This window comes from Salvia miltiorrhiza, chromosome 8 (genome assembly GCF_028751815.1).
Source record: "Salvia miltiorrhiza cultivar Shanhuang (shh) chromosome 8, IMPLAD_Smil_shh, whole genome shotgun sequence".
NCBI classification, from domain to species: domain Eukaryota; kingdom Viridiplantae; phylum Streptophyta; class Magnoliopsida; order Lamiales; family Lamiaceae; genus Salvia; species Salvia miltiorrhiza.
In genome coordinates, this window is record NC_080394.1 from 8,235,734 (window position 1) to 8,253,744 (window position 18,011).

The following is an 18,011-nucleotide window of genomic DNA, read 5'->3' on the forward strand; positions in this document are numbered from 1 at the left end:
TTTGGTTTGAGTGATAAGGCATGATTGATAAAATAATTCACTTTAATTAAGTGTTTGACTTGCATGATTGGCCCCGTGATTGATAATTCGACCCGTTTATAATCATGCAATTCAGTAATTATTTATCACCTTAAAATTGGGTAAATTATTTAATCACTCCTCAAATCCTATCAATTTTATCCATCCACCAAAATCCTTGTCCGCCGCATTTGTTGCCTTGGAACATTTAAATGTGAGCATTCTCATAGATCCGTTGATCTTGCCGGTGTTGGAATGCCTGATGTCTTTGTTGGGACCGATTTGGCCGCTCCACGTGCCACAACCTTATTGCACATAATTTGTAGAAAATGCAAGGATAATACAATGCTCATTTGAAGATGAGAATAAATCATAATCAAAAACATAAAGACAAGAGAGAGAAGGTGGTGGAGTAAACCCCTATTCCCTCTATTCCACTTAACTTATATGTTTTTTTTTTTGGATTGTTCCATTAAATTTGTATATTTTTTTATAATCAATTTTTATTACAACAAATACGAGTCTACACACCGTTATATACTTTTATATTATAATCTTATTCTACAAAATAACCGTTGCGAAATGAATTAGGCCAAGTGAGACGGGACGGAGGGAATATTACATTAACTTCGAAGTTGGGACCTGTCAAGCTCTGCACTGCTTCGTCCTTACGCATAAGCCAAACTTGAACATGAAATGGAAGATCTTCCCCTTGCAATTCCACTTGTTCCTCTACAATCTCTTTCACACACATCGCCGCTGATTCGCTGGAGTCGAACAACCATATATTTTGCAGTGTCGATATGTCTCCAATTTGAAATGGGATCTCCTTCAGCTCTTCTAATTGAGAAAGATAAAGCTTCTCAAGGCGTGGAAATACGACGGAGCTCGCTTCTGCAGTCCAATGCTCCAGACTAGGACACGAGTGCAATCCCAAGTATTTGAGGCAAGGGAATTGGCCTTCAACCATTTCCCACTTGCCTTTTCCAAAGCATCCTCTCCACAATATGAACTTCTCAAGAAGGGGCAATGCACCTATCTTTTCCAACATTCCTTCCCATTCAAAGTCACCTTTCATGTCAAGAGTCAGACTCTTGAGGGTTTCGGGGAAGCTGAGCTTATGCAGAGAAGCATCACTCTCATTGCAAATGTCGAGGGATTCCAATTTACATAGAGATTTAATATTGCTCAAACAATAATAATCATCATGGTCGATTCCCTCTCTCCCTGAATACAGTATTCCCAACTTCTTGATATTGAGAATTCTCTTAACCACCTCATCATCGCACTTGAAATTATGTGCTCCCTCTAGTACCACTAGATTCTGCATGACAACAGCATCATTCAAAGGATTTGGGAGACACAATATTCTTTCAGCCATCTCAATATGCCTCAGTTGAGGCATTTTCCAAATTTCAGTAGGCACATTAAACGTAGAATTATACCTACTAGACACGATCAGTGTATGCAAATTCCAGAGGTGATTGAACGAAGAAAATATCGATGACATGCTGCCAACTTCAACAGCGAGGTGGCGCAAGTTAACACACCGAGACACGAGGGAATTCACGTAGCTTTCATCTTCATAAGTGCGAAATTTGTATGCATGTATTGTCCTCAACAATCCATAATTCGAACACTGGGGGACTTTCCCATATTCACAAATAATGGAACGAGCACGTGACATATATTGCAAGTCATCAAGGACTTTCTTCTCCGAAGTGTTCCTGGGGATAACAATGCGGCGTTGGCTATGTATGCCTCGAGGACTAGATTGCCCTATCACGTGATAGAACCCATCTCTCTGGCCCAGGTTCAAGCATAAATCCCTCAACAAATCATGAATTTTGACTGATTTTATGTTTCCTGTAGACCCCAACTCATCAACTAGAATGAGATTTCTATCAACCAAGTCCTTTAACAACTCTTTGCCAATAGTTTTCAAACATTTGCCATTCATTGGTTTTAGAAATCCTTCTGAAACTCATAGCTTCACCAGTGTTGAGACTTCAACTGAATCATCCTCCTCGAACACTCCCATGTACAAAAAACATGGTTTTAAATAAACTGGCAAATGATTATAGCTCATTTTCAACAATTTCAAGCAATGCTTATCATTCTCCAAATTCACTATTGAACTTAAGTTCTTCCTTACTGATTTCCAACATCCTAGGGTTTGTTCCATATTTTTCAAAACACCTCCCACTAGAACAATCGATAAAGGAAGTCCTCGACAATTCTCTACAATTTTCTTTCCAATTTTCTCTAATTCACGAGGGCAACTTCCAACACCAAACATAATTCTTGAGAACAGATCCCAGCTTCTATCCTCATCTAAAAATCCCATTTGAAGGCTATAACTATCGTTCAATTGGGAACTCAACTGTGATAGCCTAGTCGTCACTAACACCCGACTATAATTCTCATTGTTAGGAAAGTAACGTTGTATGCTATCCCACGCATCGATATTCCACATATCATCCATTACAATTAGAAACCTTCTACCTGATAAATATTGGTAGAGCTCTAATCCTAGTTCATCTTCACTCCTATCACTCAGTTGTTGCTTGCTTTTGTTAGTGGCTTGATAAACAAGTTCACAAAGAATTTCTCTCGTGTCGTAATGTTGAGAAATAGTAGCCCAAGCACAAATATCAAAACGCTCCTTAATAATTGGCTTGGAGTAAACAGTTTTAGCAAGAGTGGTCTTACCTATCCCGCCCATGCCTGTGATCGGGATGACTTGGCGATTGGGTTGGTCTGCAACGAGCCTTTCAAGGATTCCCAGTAAGACATCCTCAGACCAAACCACCACGCCATTATTGTTCTTCCTAGTTGAGACAGAGGCAGAGACGAAGCTACACGCCTTCTCTGTATTGGTCTCCATTGTTACTCTCTTGATCTCATCCATTTCTGCTATCACTTTTTGTACATCTTGAAACAAGTTCATCTGTTCATCACCATGATTTGATGAGACGTTTTTCGGATCTCGAAAGCAGTTGAAGAAGCGGCTGGAAACAGTTTTTCTGGATCTGCTCAGCTGAATCTTGCCCACAATATGTGATTCGATAGCATCTTCAGCTGCATAAGCTGCATCTGCAATACGCATCTCCAATGGATCGGCTTCATCGCCGTCGGAAACAGGGGACTTATAACCTTCAAGAAATTCCAGCAAGAACGTAAGATTTTGAGTGAGAGATTGAAGTTGTTGTTTGTTGAGAGAAATCGGAGGAGAGTGATGGCGCTGGATGTCGTGTATGATATGCAGTAGAGAAACCAAGGCTGCATAGGCGGCCATGATCGATCTCAAATGAAGGGACAAGAATTCGATAGAATCTTACTTAAAATAAAAGCTACTCCTACTACTAGTCATATTTTCGGTGCCAAAGTCGCTGATGGAAGTTGAAATATAGAGCATAGTCATAGGTGAGGGGTGCTGGTTTCTCACTAGCTTCAAATTGTCGGTCGTTTTGTACAGAGATAATTGCAAGGCGCCAAGTTGCATTCCCAGTTGATTATAAATTGGTAGATGTGTGGAAATTAATGTTGGAAAATATTGCAAGTTGGCACATTCCATTAGTTTTGTCCTGTATGTAATGTGCCATATGCTCGGGATTTCAGTTCTCCATAAAATTAATTTTTAGTCAACGACTCAAGAACTGTTGACTAGGTTGATTGCTTCATAAATAGGATCCATGATTTAAATAAATTTATTATGCTTATATATTATGACTAGTCATAAATTAATTAAATAAAAAATAAATTTAGCTATCTTAAAATAGCTAATCCTCTTTCATTTCAATAAAAAATAAACAAATCAAGTGTTTTTGTATTTGAGTAGATTATGAGTAGTAATAATGCGATTACATATCATTACTCTTATGATTTTTGTAGTTGGGAATTCAAACTTCCATAACAACACATTTTATACATTTGATATGTTGAAATAGTTTACAAACTATTTGCACGAATCGGGTAAGCGGATCTGAAGCTGCAACTTGAGGAGAAAATATATATACATTGAAATTTGGCGGCCCAATTTTTAGTATGAGACGAATTGATGGATGTGAAAGGAAGCATCCATCTTCAGCTGTTCTAAAATGTGGTAGCCCGGCGTCGTTCTCTCCATCTGATGATCTCTACGATAACAGAAGCTCCACTCATCGCCACACCAAATCCAGCAAATGTGGATAGAAGGATTGATATAACAGGTTGCACATGAATCTACAAACATTAAAAAACAAACACTGCATCTCATAAGAACTGATCATGATCATGAATGATGAATTCTATGCCGTTCAATTTCTTACCACGTCGTAGAAGATATGAGCAAAGAGGACAACAAGAATGAACTGACATGATGCATATGCCCACACAAATCTTCTCTTCACTGCAAAATTTTAAGCAATGCTTAGCTCTTTTGGCAGAGATTTGATATATAGATTAATCTCTATTTTTTGGAGTGAAAATGACAACATACCCATAGCTGAAGAGGTCATGGATGAGAGGAGGCCAAGCACACAAGAAACTGGAAGTGATATAGCAATTGCACTTGAGTTCAATTTCTTAACCTGCATGAATATTTAATAGAGAATCATGCTAACTGTGCTCGGTATGCAGAGAGAGAATAATATATATCCCACGGGCAAACCTTACCAGTAGCTGCTCGAGAAAACAGAAGTAGGCTAGCATACCAACAATGACAAGAATAGGCAGTTCCTGCCAAATTCTGTATCAAAGAAATAAAAGCTTCAGATAACATATTACATGTATCATGTTCGTTCCCTATACAAGGCAGTAAGCCAAACAAAATGTGTGTGAGAGGCAGGCAAGAAAGAAAAAATGGTTGAATCACATTTCTCATAATTGTTGAATGCTTTATTTGTCAATTTATATGCAGACATATAATTCCTTTCCAAACTCTATACATTTTGAATGTCAGCCATAGTTTCATTTAATAATTTCATGCCATAGAAAGTTAAGCTTGAGATGTGCAGTTGTCCACTTGCCTGTGTCCATTGAACTCTATATCTCTGAAATCACTCGCCCCAGTATTGGGGTTTACAGAGCTTTGGACACGTAGAAGTGTGACTGGTAGATTAAGAACTTCTTGCTTGCAGACTTCACATGTCTTGTTACCTTTGATGGCAAACCATTTAACTGCACATTCTCGATGAGCCAAAGAAAGCTCACCTTTGCAGCTACACTCCATTTTAAAAGTCTCTCCACCTTCACATAGTTCAACCAAGCAAATTCGGCAAACAGCTTCCTCTTCTGGTATGTCCTCTCCACCTTCTTCATCATTCTCTGAGAATACCAGCAACTTCAGATGCATACACCATAATGAAGTAGAAATATAAAAAGTCATTGATGCAGCACCTAAATTACCATCATCTTTTCCTGTTGAAGCCACTGCCACTACGGAGTCCTCATCTTTCACTTTTGGTGTTGAGGGGATCACACGGAAGAAAGAATTCAGTTTCTGAATCCCATTTTCTTTGTTGATGACAGGAAGAGAAAGCGAACGGGACATGTGTCGAACTTCTTTTATCTACAAGGGTGAAAGCAAGACAACCAACACAAAAATGTTAGGTACACTCACCAATCTCAAGCAGCCGAAAAGTAGGCCTTTTACACAACACAAGTCCAGCCCATTACCAGACAAGTAGGCCACAAAACAGAGTTCCATAAAAACTACTCGAAGAAATCATAAGAAGTTACCTCAACTGTGAGATGACTGTTAACACTTCCACCATGAACACTCTCCAAATTTTGATTTAAGACCTCAGGTACAGGCATGGATGATGTCCTCCTAATTCTTGGTGTGAAAATCTTGGTGAGTGACCATGAACGCGAAATTGTTAGCTTATCTTGTGTAGCAACAGTCGAGGAACACGAATCAACATTAGCAGCCTTGTCCACATCTGAATTTGAACCCCAGTGTTTGAAGCTTAACTTTGGCATGAAACTCCTGATGGAGGGTTTCCCTCTGGTTGAGGAGGCTTCATTTAGTAATGAATCACAAGGGTCAGGCGTTAGAAGGAAGTTCACTCTTTTGGGAGTGGGCGTCGGAGTTTGGGTTGGAGGCATGTTTATTTGGACGAGTTCTTGAGGAGACTCATCGACTGCTCTGCTAGGTATCTCCAAGAAAAGATTTGGTTTCCTCCATGGCTTGCCCTGCGATGTTTCTTCCATCATTTCTGAAGACTTTTCCACCTGATTTTTTTTATGAAGTTTTCATTAGTTATTACTGTTTGTGTTTAGTAGAATGCAAGCTTCATAAATCACATAGACTACAAAAATGCATATTTAAGAAAGCATAAAAGGAAAGAGGTTCTAGACTGCTTGGAAACTGCATTTTATCAGCTTATATTGTTCTGCTAATTTAGGATGAAGATCATTAGTCTTGAAGGATCAATAGAACTTGAAGATACTAGACAACACATATGCTTACATATTTCAAATCATTGAAACGGAAGTCTCAAAAGAAATTTAACGGCAGAACGAACTCAGAATCTGAGCTATAGAAACACTGATTGAGAATCAAGATAACCAACATAATGTAATGCATAAAATTTGAGATTTCTCGCAACTAAAAAACGGAGATTTAGAAGTTGAATCTAGCACAAACACGTCCTGTCTCTCTCTCGATTCCTCTGCTTAGCGAAAAGAGAAAAGCCAAAGCGAGCTAGCATCGAGAAAAGGTATGATTAGAAAGAAAGGAAAGCAGAAAGCGTGATGGTTTAACCTCAGCAGCGACGATCGGAACAGCAATTTGTGGTTGACATGCAGGAATGAGGGTTTGGTGTTGAGCGGTGCTGATCATCTCGGTATCCTGAAAAAACGAAATTCGGGTGACCCCACGAGAATAAATCTGAGCTTTTATGATGATGGAGAGGTGGTTAGGGGAGAGAGAGAGAGAGAGAGATGAATCACAAGTAAATTGTGAAATAATGAATGAAGATATGTAGCTATTGGTTGATGCTATTTACTACTACGCAAATGGAGAGAGAGAGAGAGACGATGGCTTCCTGCTGCTGCTCAGACTGCTTTCGCTTTTCACAACTTCCACTGCTAGTATTTTTCAAAATACTATTAGTGTCCACGTGGCTCCACTTACGTGGTAGTGTCCATCTTATTAATCTTTTTTTAATCACATAGTATATGTATATACACAAGTCTTTAAATGTCCAAATTATGGAGTATGTTGCATTGATTCTGATTTCTTTCTTTAATTCTCATTAGTTATGTATGTCGCATTCATTATGATCTTCTTTCTTTTATGAGTTATAAGCAACGGTTGTTTTTGTTTTACTCCCTCCGTCCATGAAAGAACTTCTTAGGAAGGAGTGCCACGAGTTTTAAGGAAAAATATTGTTGAATGTATTGAGAGTGAATAAAAGGTAGTTGAGTGTATTGGAAGTGATGAAAATGTGTTATAATTAATATTGAGAGTTGTGAAAAGTGAAAAGTAAGAGGATTATAAGTGGCGGGGTATAATCCAAAAATAGGTAGGAGGTTCTTTTGTGAACGTCCCAAAAAGAAAAGATAGGAAGTTCTTTTGCGGACAGAGGGAGTATTCAATACTATAGTTTTGCTCCTTATATTTAATTCAAAAAACATTCTTTAGTTTGGGCTCTTTAACTTTGATTCTCTAGAAATCAAAATCAAATTGGCAAATAAGAAATTCTTTTTCTCTTTAGAGTTATTGACTCTTAAATACATGAATTTTGGACTCATTTTTATTTTGTTTACGTATTTTAAAAATTATCAAAATTAATTCATTTATTTAAAGTCAATAATCTCTTTTTTTTTATATATAAATTACATAAATAACTAAAAAAATTTAAAGATGGTATCACGATAGATTCAAACTCAAAACCTCTAATTAAGGTACTCCCTTCATCCCATGAAGCAAAACCTAGTTTTTTTCGGCACGTGAATTAAGAAATTACTATAGTATTTTGTGTGTTAAGTGTGGTAAGTGAAAAAGTGAAAATGTGAATAAAGAGTTTTTTTTTGCTATTTTTATAAACTGATCTTGTTTCATGGAACAGACCAAAAAGAAAACTTGATCTTGTTTCATGGGCCAGAAAGAGTATTAACCAAATACTGCTAGGCCAACACACACAACACAATCAATAATCTCTTTTTAGTATATTGCAGATGTGGTTCCACTCCACGTGTGAAATATTCTAAATACCTACTACAATATTAAACTAGATGTGGTTCTCTAATTTGAATAGTTTTCTTTTACATGCATGCTTAATGAATGCACGGACACGTAAAGCTGCCCATCAATAAATAAATCAAAATTAATGCATATGAACAGACAATGCACAAGTATAAGTGCAAGTCAAATTATTTATAAGGAAAAACATAGAAAATTGGAAATTTGAAATTTAAAAAATTTATTGACCGGTCATGCATCGCCAAAAAAATAATCACTTAAATTACACAATCATGCATCTCCGAAAGAGAAAAGGGCCAAAAAAAAATATGAGATGGAGAAGATGAATTGGAGAGACAATTATTTAGTTAATCTTGACTAATAGTCAATAGATTGGTGGAATGAATCACGTTAATGGATTAGTTTTACAGATAATATTATATCAAATTTTACATAGATGAGATAAATGTGACATTTTGATGGACATTACAAATGATTCGCATGTAAAATAAATACTAAATTGATGGGAGGTTGGGACCAATGTTTAATTTGTTATCCCACTTTGTGGTATATGATTTGATAGTAAATTGTTATTTAATGATATAATGCATGGTCCTTTTGTGATGGAATGTTGCAACCATTAATAAAGTAGGTTGGTAGGAAGGCCACGTCTCTCCAACAATGCAGACTATATAAGAAATGATAAGAGAAGATGCATTATTTTCAACCTCTGCTTTTGCTTTTCTTCATAAAGTTATGCTCACAAAGTCGAACACTAATTTTTAATAAAAGCAAAAAACATGTCTTATCGTTCGAATTAAATTTAAGTGACCTTGCATTCTACAGTTTGTTAATAATATTAATAACTTCACATTTCACATTTTATTTTGTTTTATCTACGAGTAAACAGTCATGTCATTCCAGCTTATATTTTCGGATAAATTCTAATTGTTAAAGGATGTTTCTTGTTTAAATCCAAGGACTTCAACTATTAGCAAACTCTAATTCCAACTGGAGATTAATTTTAGGGAAATTGCCTTGACGGGAAAATTGGGAAAAATCGATAGTTGATGGATTTTAATAGGAAATTCAAAGATTGAGGGGAAAAAATGAAAATTAACTATAGCTTATGAATTTAGAGGCAATTAATCCAGAAAAATACTCTTCCTGTCCCACCAAAAGTAAGTTGTATTCCTTTTTAAATTGTCCCAATAAAAAATTGGAGAATTTAAGGCTATTAATAACACTAATTACACCCTTATTTTTCTTATTCGCCCTAATTAATACTCATCCCTTATTTTTGAATTATTCTTTTTTAAAATCTTTAATTACACATAATTAAATACTTTATACCCTAAATAACAACTTTTTAAATCCCATGCCCAAAAGAACAGCCTCATTTATGGTGGGACAGAGGGAGTAGTATACTTGTTTTTGTTAATCAAAGTGGGTTTAAGTCATCATTAACCCTATTAAATTACAAAATCAAAAGACAAGACAGTCGTAAAAGCATATTAATCCTTAAAAAGAAGTTTCCAACTCAACCATTCATCCCATATATAACCAAGCAGACCATAAAGATTGGACAACCTGCTACTTTCGAGTTATAAAATAACTACAGAATTAGAGACCATAATGTTTCAATAATATAGAATCAAACTGTAGAGCAAAAATTTATGATCAAACAGTAACAAAGTCTCAAGAAAGCTCAGCTGCTAGTTATTATAGTAGTTAGAATTGAAAGAAAATGGAATAGCATAAAGTAGATTGATTTACAACTCATGTTTATGCTTATTCACCTCTCAAGCAGCATTACCAGCTCGCAGTGGGGTGTATGAGGAAAAAGATCAACGGCCATCGCTTTCACGGGTTTGAATGGCTCGGAATCGGGCATAGACTTGGCTCTGTGCCGGGCTAAACCAGCTGCGCTCATATTTCTCCATCCCCTATTGTTCTTATTATTTCCTTTCTCAGATTTATCGGGTGATGGCGTGCATAGCTCGATAGCATTTGCCACCAGACTCTCGGGATTGCAGGAAATGTAGCTGAATATAGGAGAATGGAGTCGGATTATATTTTGGGACACATTTGAAACCCACAATTTCTGACTGAAGAAAAAAAATAATGGACAAACTTACACAAGCCTCCTCAAACGCGATTGCGTCCTCAGAACCTTGATTACCTGCATTCACAGGAAAAGTCGTCAAGAAATTTGGTTATAATTTATAGCAGGAACGATGGGATGATAAGAAAGCCATGTAACATTTCACTACATGCTGGCTGCAGAATGAAAAGGTTCTTTACCATGGATAGTCTAAAATTCAAACATGGATACCAATTGCTTGGACTACAGACGCATAGAAATGCTTGAAGATCACTTACAATGGGATGAAGTCCGACACGTGGCGGATCCACTATTGCAACAACGTTTCTAAATTGTCGCAATGGTATACTACTACTTTCTGAAGTGCAATGCTTCTCTAACTTAGCCTCGTCTTTTGAACATCCACTGGCACCATGACCATTTTCATGGTTAACAATAGAGCTATCTTCGGTTCCAGGCATATTGTTGACAGAGTTTATATTTTCTTCAGCAGAATTGGCTTCAGACTCGTTATTTTCTGATGTCTTGATGACTTCATCTTGCTTTTCAGGCAAAGATAGGTACTCTTTCATCAACGACCCAATAACATCCTCAGCCTTGTTGCAAAGTAAGGAATGTCAGAACAAAAGACTCGCCTATTATACATATTACTTAGTAAATGATAACAAGTTTGTACAATGCCAATTGCTCAATATATGTAAGGAACCTAATCCTAGGGAACCAAAACTAAGACATCAAAATAAAAGAACCTCAGCAACAGTTAATTTGTATTACAGTTGACATTGGCGAATTAGAAGAAGAAGAATAGGAACAAAAAGTAGGGAATCAAGTCTAACCTTTCCACAGACAAATCTGCAATTTTTAATGCCGTTGGATTCTGCATTTCTTTCTGCGTCTGAAACAGCAGAAGCATTCATTTCAATACCAACAACCTGCACAAATTGGAAGCCAAATCATTTGTCATATTGAAGAACTAACAAAAAAAGGACAGTAACAAGGGAGGAAATCCTATCAAAGATGATCTTATTTAATATACCTAATAAAATAGCAGCACATATGAATACAGTAGAGAGCTTACCAATGTTCTATCTATTTTCTACCTCGACAATATACATACACCAATTATAAACCAATAAATTCTGAAGCAATACAAGAATACATGCAATGAATAAATGTTTAAATTGGATTTTAAGCATTACCATACCAACACGGTGAGCTAAAGTCAGACCAATAGTCCCAGTCCCACAGCAAACATCAAAGAGTAAAGTATCAGGACCCAAATCGGCCCAGTCCCCAGCAAGTGAATACAACCTCTCCGCAGCAAGGGTGTTAACCTGCCAGATTTTACAAATGAATTCGCAAATTTCTCATAAACTAGTGTCCTCTTCGTTCTTCATTGAAAATTTTCTTTTGGGAAAGGGAGGGCCAAGCTTGATCGTTAAAATATCCAGCAAGTTTACCTGAAAGAAGGCAGATGGAGATATAGAAAACCGGAGATTGCTTATGTGATCATGAATTCTCGGTTCTACAACATCCTCAGCTATCTCTAGTCCACAATCACCTCCTCTATGGAGAAAAATATACCGCAAACGGGCATCGGGTGGTGCAGCGTTCGATATTCCTGTATGATCCTACAAAAGGTGTCAGACAGGATTATATGTAGACTTATTATGCCGCACAAAGATGAATACAATAGACAAAAACTGCAGACAATGAAAAAATCTGGGGAAATCCCCAGGTAACTCCAAAATAAGCAGAATACAAGGAGATTGAAAGAAAACACAAATAGGACCAGGCACTCATTTGACCTTCATATTATAGCTATTTGACATTCCTAGTTCAAATATACACAAAAGTGGCAACATAGTTGAGGAATTATGTAATTAATACATACCATTGAAGAATCTTAATACACAAAGAAAATGCAAACTAGAAAGCTTTACAAATAGAAGTTCTCTTAGAGCACAACAGGACAAATTTGTATTAGTTTCCAATTTCTCATAACTATTATACACTAGGTTGCGTCATGCATCATCCTTGTCTTCCACCCCCTCCCCTCAACACACACACACACAACCACCTTATGGCAGATGTCACAGGAAACAAAAGCAAATACCCCAGATGTAAACCTGGACTCACTCCAACAAAGAGATGGGGGAATCATCATATAGAATATCAACTTGGGCTTCTGGACCTCTGGTTTACCTGAATTACAAGAGTTGTTAAAGGTAATGGAGGAGATTCTGCAGTAGATCCTGCAGAAAAAGCTTGAGCTAACCGATGAATTTCGTCTTTTACCTGTCCTTCATCGGAACCCAGGGTGCAAACCTGCATCACACAAGACATAAAAAAAAAAAAAAAAAAAAAAAAAAAAAAAAACAATGAACTAGTTAATTAACCAACCAAGTTTCTTCATAACAAATTACTATAAACAGATTTCTGAAGTATGTCTTCTTATACAGTCAATGGAGTATATGTACAACAATCAGTCACTCAAACAGTAGGATGGCAGATTGGTTTGTGAAATTCAAAAGGCAGGCAATAGGACACGAACCTGAACTATGAGCATGACCTCTGAAATGCTAGCCTCAGCATTGTCAACGTCAACTGTCTGGCAAGGTTTCCTACCCTCACGGACCTAGATATAAACATTGGCAACAAAAAGTCACCTGAGGAAGTACTGGTATTTCAATTTAGTAATGTTTGAATAATGAGATCACATTATTTATTTTGGATCAAAGTGGAATCAACTTCAGCAATTCTTAAGACAATTAACAAGGGTAATTACCTGATTCAAAATTCAGTGTTTTTTTGTATGAAAACATACCGTAAGTTGACGCCAGAACCCAGTATTGTTCAATCTGTTCCATATGGGCAAGCACGACTGCTGCAGAAATTCTTGAAAGACAGTGGCATATTTGCAAGCAATTTTAGAGACATTTGGACAGTCTATGGGTTCCTCAACAGCAGTCACACCTTCCCTATAAAAATTTTCCAAATACCTTTAGGTTGTGGGAACAAGATATAGTAATTAGATAGCTTGCTAACAGCAGATCACCTGAAATTCCCAAGTAAAAAGCCCACTGTGTGCTTGCCTTGCAATGAATTTCCAACAGAGAATTCACACTTGTTACGGTATCCATTAATAAGGGGTGACTCAATTATACCCTCTAATTTGCATGGAAGACCACCTGAATGTCAGCAAAGATATTGGGTCAAGGATCCATTTGTGATAGATGAAGTTCAAATACCATGAAACACGGCGTTAAAAAATATCAAGAATGTCCACTCAGTCAGCATCTATCATAATGCTATTACAAGTTTATTATCATCGCCAAAATCATTTAATTCAACTTCTGAGACATGAATAGAACAGGACCTATTTCTCTAGCCTTCAGAATCCATTCTGGAAGTGAAATGCCATTTGGACATGCCTTACGTGCATTGCGAGTCTACAACAACAAATACAATGCAAGTCTCCAATTAGTCTTTCACATAATACAAAAACATAAGGAGTAAGTTTGATTTACTGACGAGTCTTTTGAGGATTTGTGCCAAAGAGTTTTTCTTGTGCTCTAACTGATCAGAATAGGACATGTGAGCAAGAGGAGTCACAGCATCACGTGCACTTCTACCCTTTAAGGCTGAATCGCTAGGAAGTAAGCTGTCGTTCACATCATCATTATGTGTAGTCACATTACCATCTGGAGATGGCTTTTCAGGCAATGCAGTTTTATTGTTTTTCTCAAACGGCCGCTGAATGACATCCGAGACCTTTAATGTTCTATTATTTCCAATAGTTTTACCATCCAGCTCCTGTAACACTAGGCATGAGAAGCAAATTTCACACTTCTTACTAGTATTTGACTGAATCTTTGGATGTACCTGCACAGCAGCCTTAACTTGTTCTGCACTTTCGAAAGTAACAAATCCAACTATCATTCCTTTCTTTTTCTTTGCTGATTTGAACATGACTCCCTGTTATGACAATTTTATGAGATATCACGATATGCATCAAGCACTGCAAATCAACTCAAGCGTACCATAACGAAACATATATATTAACAAAAGGAACCTGAAGTCGAAATTTAAGAGTATATGCATCTGTTGACTTTCAACCGAGCAGTTGCAAATTTGCAGAACCCATACAAAATTAACTTTAAAATAATCATCATTTTTATTTCATGCATTTATTCGAGACATTAATTAAGAGCAACCTAACCTGCTCGTTCAGAAAAATCCTAAAGTTATCCGAACTCCACTTCATAGGCAAGTTGACGAAGCATTTGGATAAACCAGAAGAAGACTCCTCCCCGTCCTCCTCCAACGCCTCCGTCATCATTACGCCGCTCTCCTCCACCGCTTGTTCCTGGTCATCAGTTTTGGTCATCTTCTTGGCCCGCTCCGAGGTGGGGTCCCACGTATTGTCGGGGCGCAGCCGGAGCTCCTCCTCTCCGTGAGCGTAGCGGCAAGACTCGCCGTGGCTGCACGATTCGCTGGACCTCCTGAAGTAGGAGCAAAGACTCGTTTTCCACAGAGGGTGCTTCGTCTTGTCAGTTGAGGGTTCGGGGTCGGGGTCGGCTTCACGCTTGCGCTTTTCCGGTAGGTTGATTCCGGCGGAAAATGGAGGCGGAGGGTTTTCTGAAAGATTTGATTGGTCGGTGGAATCCTGGGGATCCATTGAAGTTAGGGTTTCAGTTGGCGGGATTTCCGCCACTGGAGGTTTTTAAGTTCGTGAGAGTTAAGCAGTTAACTTCTATAAACGTTGGAACCTTACAATTGAACTAGTATTATTCTCGGTGCGCTGCACGGTGATACCTATTTAATTAAAATAGTAAAAAAGAAATTATTTTTAGAATATTATATTTAGAAAATAAAATTCTACTATAAATTACTTATATTTTTATATAAAATAGCTCTAATAAGGATAGCAGCATTAAAATGAAGATGAAACCATTTTATAGTTTGAGGCTTATCAAATAATTGACTAAGATCTTGACAAAACCTTTTTATCTAATTATCTATTTAAAATTTTCACCAAAATATATAGATATTTTTCTTTCAAATTTTCTATTAGTCTTGAAAGGGTTTTTGAGTACTTTTTACTGATTTGGATTTCACAACATATTTTTTTTGAGGCGTTAATTGACTATCCACAAATTATTAGTGAATTTTGGTACTTTTTCAACTATATAAAGTTGTGATATAAATACACTGAATTTTAATTTCGTCCAAATCAAAACCATACATGGCAAAATTAAAGATGATATAATATATGCATATTATATTAAAAATAACTTATACAAAATTTATACTGAAATATATACAGTACTCACATATATATATATATATATGGAGAGGTTCAAGAAAGAACCATAAATAAAAGAAGACCGGAGAACCATTTTCAGCCATTCGATCATCAAGATCTACGATGGATGCATCATCTTGTTGGATGAATGCAGATCCTGGGTTCGAATCCTGAAGGAAGCATTTTTTTTATTTTTTTAGTGCATTAATTTTAACAGCGAATGCATTAATTTTTACAGTGGATGCATTAGATTTGATGGTTCTCCCGTTCTCACAAATAATATAGTTCTCTCTAGAACCACACCCTATATATATATATATATATATATATATATATATGTGTGTGTGTGTGTGTGTGCGCGCGCGCGCGCGCATGTGCGTGAGTGGTAATATATTATATTTAATGCACTTTTTTATTTTTAGAGAATATATAGTTTAATTTTAAAATTTGTATTTAGATAAAATAATAATACAACCTAGAAACTATGAAAATGACTTAATGGAAAATCATTAATTGGAGAACCATTATCAATTTTTCTTTAAAAATAAAAAATAAAAGTAGATTGAAGAGTTTAATTTTGTATTAGCACATCATTTAAATTTCCTGAAATTGCATACATTTTATTTTGAAAAAACTATGAAAATGTGATAAATTATATCAATAGAAAAAAATTATAACAAACAAATATCTGTATAATCTAGAGTAGACGAAATGAATAAAAAATTATATATATATATATATATATATATAATATAGAAAATTATCTATATAGTTTCTAAAAATTACAATAAAAAAAATCAATTCTAAAAATAGTAAAGTGATTTTGGCGGGAAAATATAACTTACTATTTATGTTAATGCTTGAGCTTTTATGGGCCTGTTTGATATGAGTTTATAGGTAGGATAAATTAAATTAATACAGATTAGTGTGATATTTGATATCATGTGCAGTTAATATGGTCAACTCCTACTTAATCCCACTTCTCCATGCTATTTTGTGGGAATAACCCATACTCCCTCCCCCCTTGGATAATTTTAATACTGCGAAATTGGATAAAAATTCTGGTGTTTACGGAACCAACACCTAAATCTATAAAAGGAAACATAAAATTCGACCTAGTCGAGAAGGCTGGAAAGAGTAAAAATAGCTGATCGGAAACCTTGCACGAGAAAGAAAACCACTATTGTATTCGAAAATATGAGAGAGCGTGAAAAATAATACACGAGCTCGGGCCCTATTTATAGATTTACAAGCAGAGGGGTAAAATAGTAAAAACATCTTCGGTGCATGCGTCCTGCGTGGTGGAAGGGTACGCTGGTAATTTCGATAATATGCGGGAGACCTTCCCGCGCGTTTATTGGCTCCTCTGATGGAAATGTCTTCTCTGGCGAAGGCGTCTTCTCTGGTGATGTTGACATCTCTGGCATGAAGGACTCCTCTGGTAAACACGTCTTCTCTGGCAAGGGCGTCTCCTCTGGCGGTAACGACTTCTCTGGCATGAAGGACTCCTCTGACGTGGATGACTTCTCTGATGGAGTTGACTTCTCTGATGACGATGACTTCCCTGACGATGGTGACTTTTCCGGCGCGGATGACTCCTCTGGAGAAGAGGGCTCCTCTGTCAAGAATGACTTCTCTGGTGCGGATGACTCCTCTGGCTAGAGTCATTCCTCTGATGGATGAAATCCTTCTGGTAAAAATGGTTCTTCTGACCCGTACGGCTCCTCTGATGAGAGTGATTCCTCTGATTTGTACTCTCTCCCTACTCTGCATATATTGCTCCTCACCAACCACTCCCCCCTCTAGTCTGGTTGAACCGGGTATTCTTCGTGTTCAACCAGTGGTGTGTTATCAGCATCAACACTTTGTTGTTTTCCTTGACCCCTGTAAATCATAAAGACATAAGCATTTTGATATTATGAGAAAATAAAAAGAAGCCCTGTAAATTGTTCTCTGGCGTTTTTGTTACTCCCGCCCCCTGGTCTGGCTAGTTCACTCTGGAGAGATGCAACCAGCCAGAGGACTCGCCCGCGTGGATGACGTCATCCGCATTAAATGTCTGCCCAGTCTACAGTATTTTCCCCGTACCCCGAGGTTACTTTTTAACCTTTGCGTCCTTTCGTCTTTCCGTAGAAATTCTCATCCGTTGATTTCTTCCGTATGCCACGTGCCGTTCATCCCGCGTGCTGGTGGTTACCCGCGTACAATCTTACTTAGCCGATTCGAACTCCCCTTTTTTCACTATTCTTCTTCTCCAAGTTTTCCGAGCGAATTTTCTGCATTTTCCGGCGATTTCCTCACTGTTCCGGCATTCTCCCACGACCCTTCCGCTCCAGGTTTTACCGTCCATCTTTCTCCGGTCTAGGTAACTCGCGTATCCTCTTCACTGCAATTTTGTGTTTAATTGTAGT

The 18,011-nt window shown here is 37.1% G+C and overlaps 4 protein-coding genes across 8 annotated transcripts; all 4 read right to left on the reverse strand.

The window, feature by feature from the left end:
- Window positions 1-574: 574 nt before the first annotated feature.
- Window positions 575-1,978, reverse strand: LOC130998016 (putative late blight resistance protein homolog R1A-3). The gene has a single exon (XM_057923454.1). It carries the CDS (start codon window positions 1,976-1,978, stop codon window positions 575-577), a length of 1,404 nt encoding a protein of 467 aa, XP_057779437.1.
- A 24-nt stretch (window positions 1,979-2,002) lies between these two features.
- Window positions 2,003-3,316, reverse strand: LOC130998017 (putative late blight resistance protein homolog R1B-16). Its single transcript, XM_057923455.1, has one exon. It carries the CDS (start codon window positions 3,314-3,316, stop codon window positions 2,003-2,005), a length of 1,314 nt encoding a protein of 437 aa, XP_057779438.1.
- A 587-nt stretch (window positions 3,317-3,903) lies between these two features.
- On the reverse strand, window positions 3,904-7,190 carry LOC131000655 (uncharacterized). 5 transcript variants are annotated; one of them, XM_057926675.1, is made up of 9 exons: window positions 7,041-7,190; window positions 6,767-6,853; window positions 5,740-6,234; window positions 5,407-5,569; window positions 5,028-5,325; window positions 4,675-4,747; window positions 4,499-4,589; window positions 4,329-4,408; window positions 3,904-4,242 (listed from the first exon to the last, which is right to left on the reverse strand). In XM_057926675.1, exons 2-9 carry the CDS (start codon window positions 6,842-6,844, stop codon window positions 4,114-4,116), a joined length of 1,407 nt encoding a protein of 468 aa, XP_057782658.1. In that variant the 5' UTR covers window positions 6,845-6,853; window positions 7,041-7,190; the 3' UTR covers window positions 3,904-4,113. The 5 variants fall into 5 exon arrangements, with proteins under 5 accessions (XP_057782658.1, XP_057782654.1, XP_057782653.1 ...); XM_057926671.1 differs by having other exon boundaries at window positions 5,398-5,569; XM_057926670.1 differs by having other exon boundaries at window positions 5,398-5,569; window positions 7,014-7,119.
- Window positions 7,191-9,811: 2,621 nt separating this feature from the next.
- LOC131000656 (zinc finger CCCH domain-containing protein 24) lies at window positions 9,812-15,078 on the reverse strand. Its single transcript, XM_057926676.1, has 14 exons — window positions 14,515-15,078; window positions 14,178-14,270; window positions 13,827-14,108; window positions 13,672-13,744; window positions 13,351-13,483; window positions 13,120-13,273; window positions 12,847-12,930; window positions 12,498-12,620; window positions 11,753-11,923; window positions 11,492-11,626; window positions 11,129-11,224; window positions 10,571-10,888; window positions 10,327-10,370; window positions 9,812-10,233 (listed from the first exon to the last, which is right to left on the reverse strand). Exons 1-14 carry the CDS (start codon window positions 14,971-14,973, stop codon window positions 9,984-9,986), a joined length of 2,415 nt encoding a protein of 804 aa, XP_057782659.1. The 5' UTR covers window positions 14,974-15,078; the 3' UTR covers window positions 9,812-9,983.
- Window positions 15,079-18,011: the final 2,933 nt, after the last annotated feature.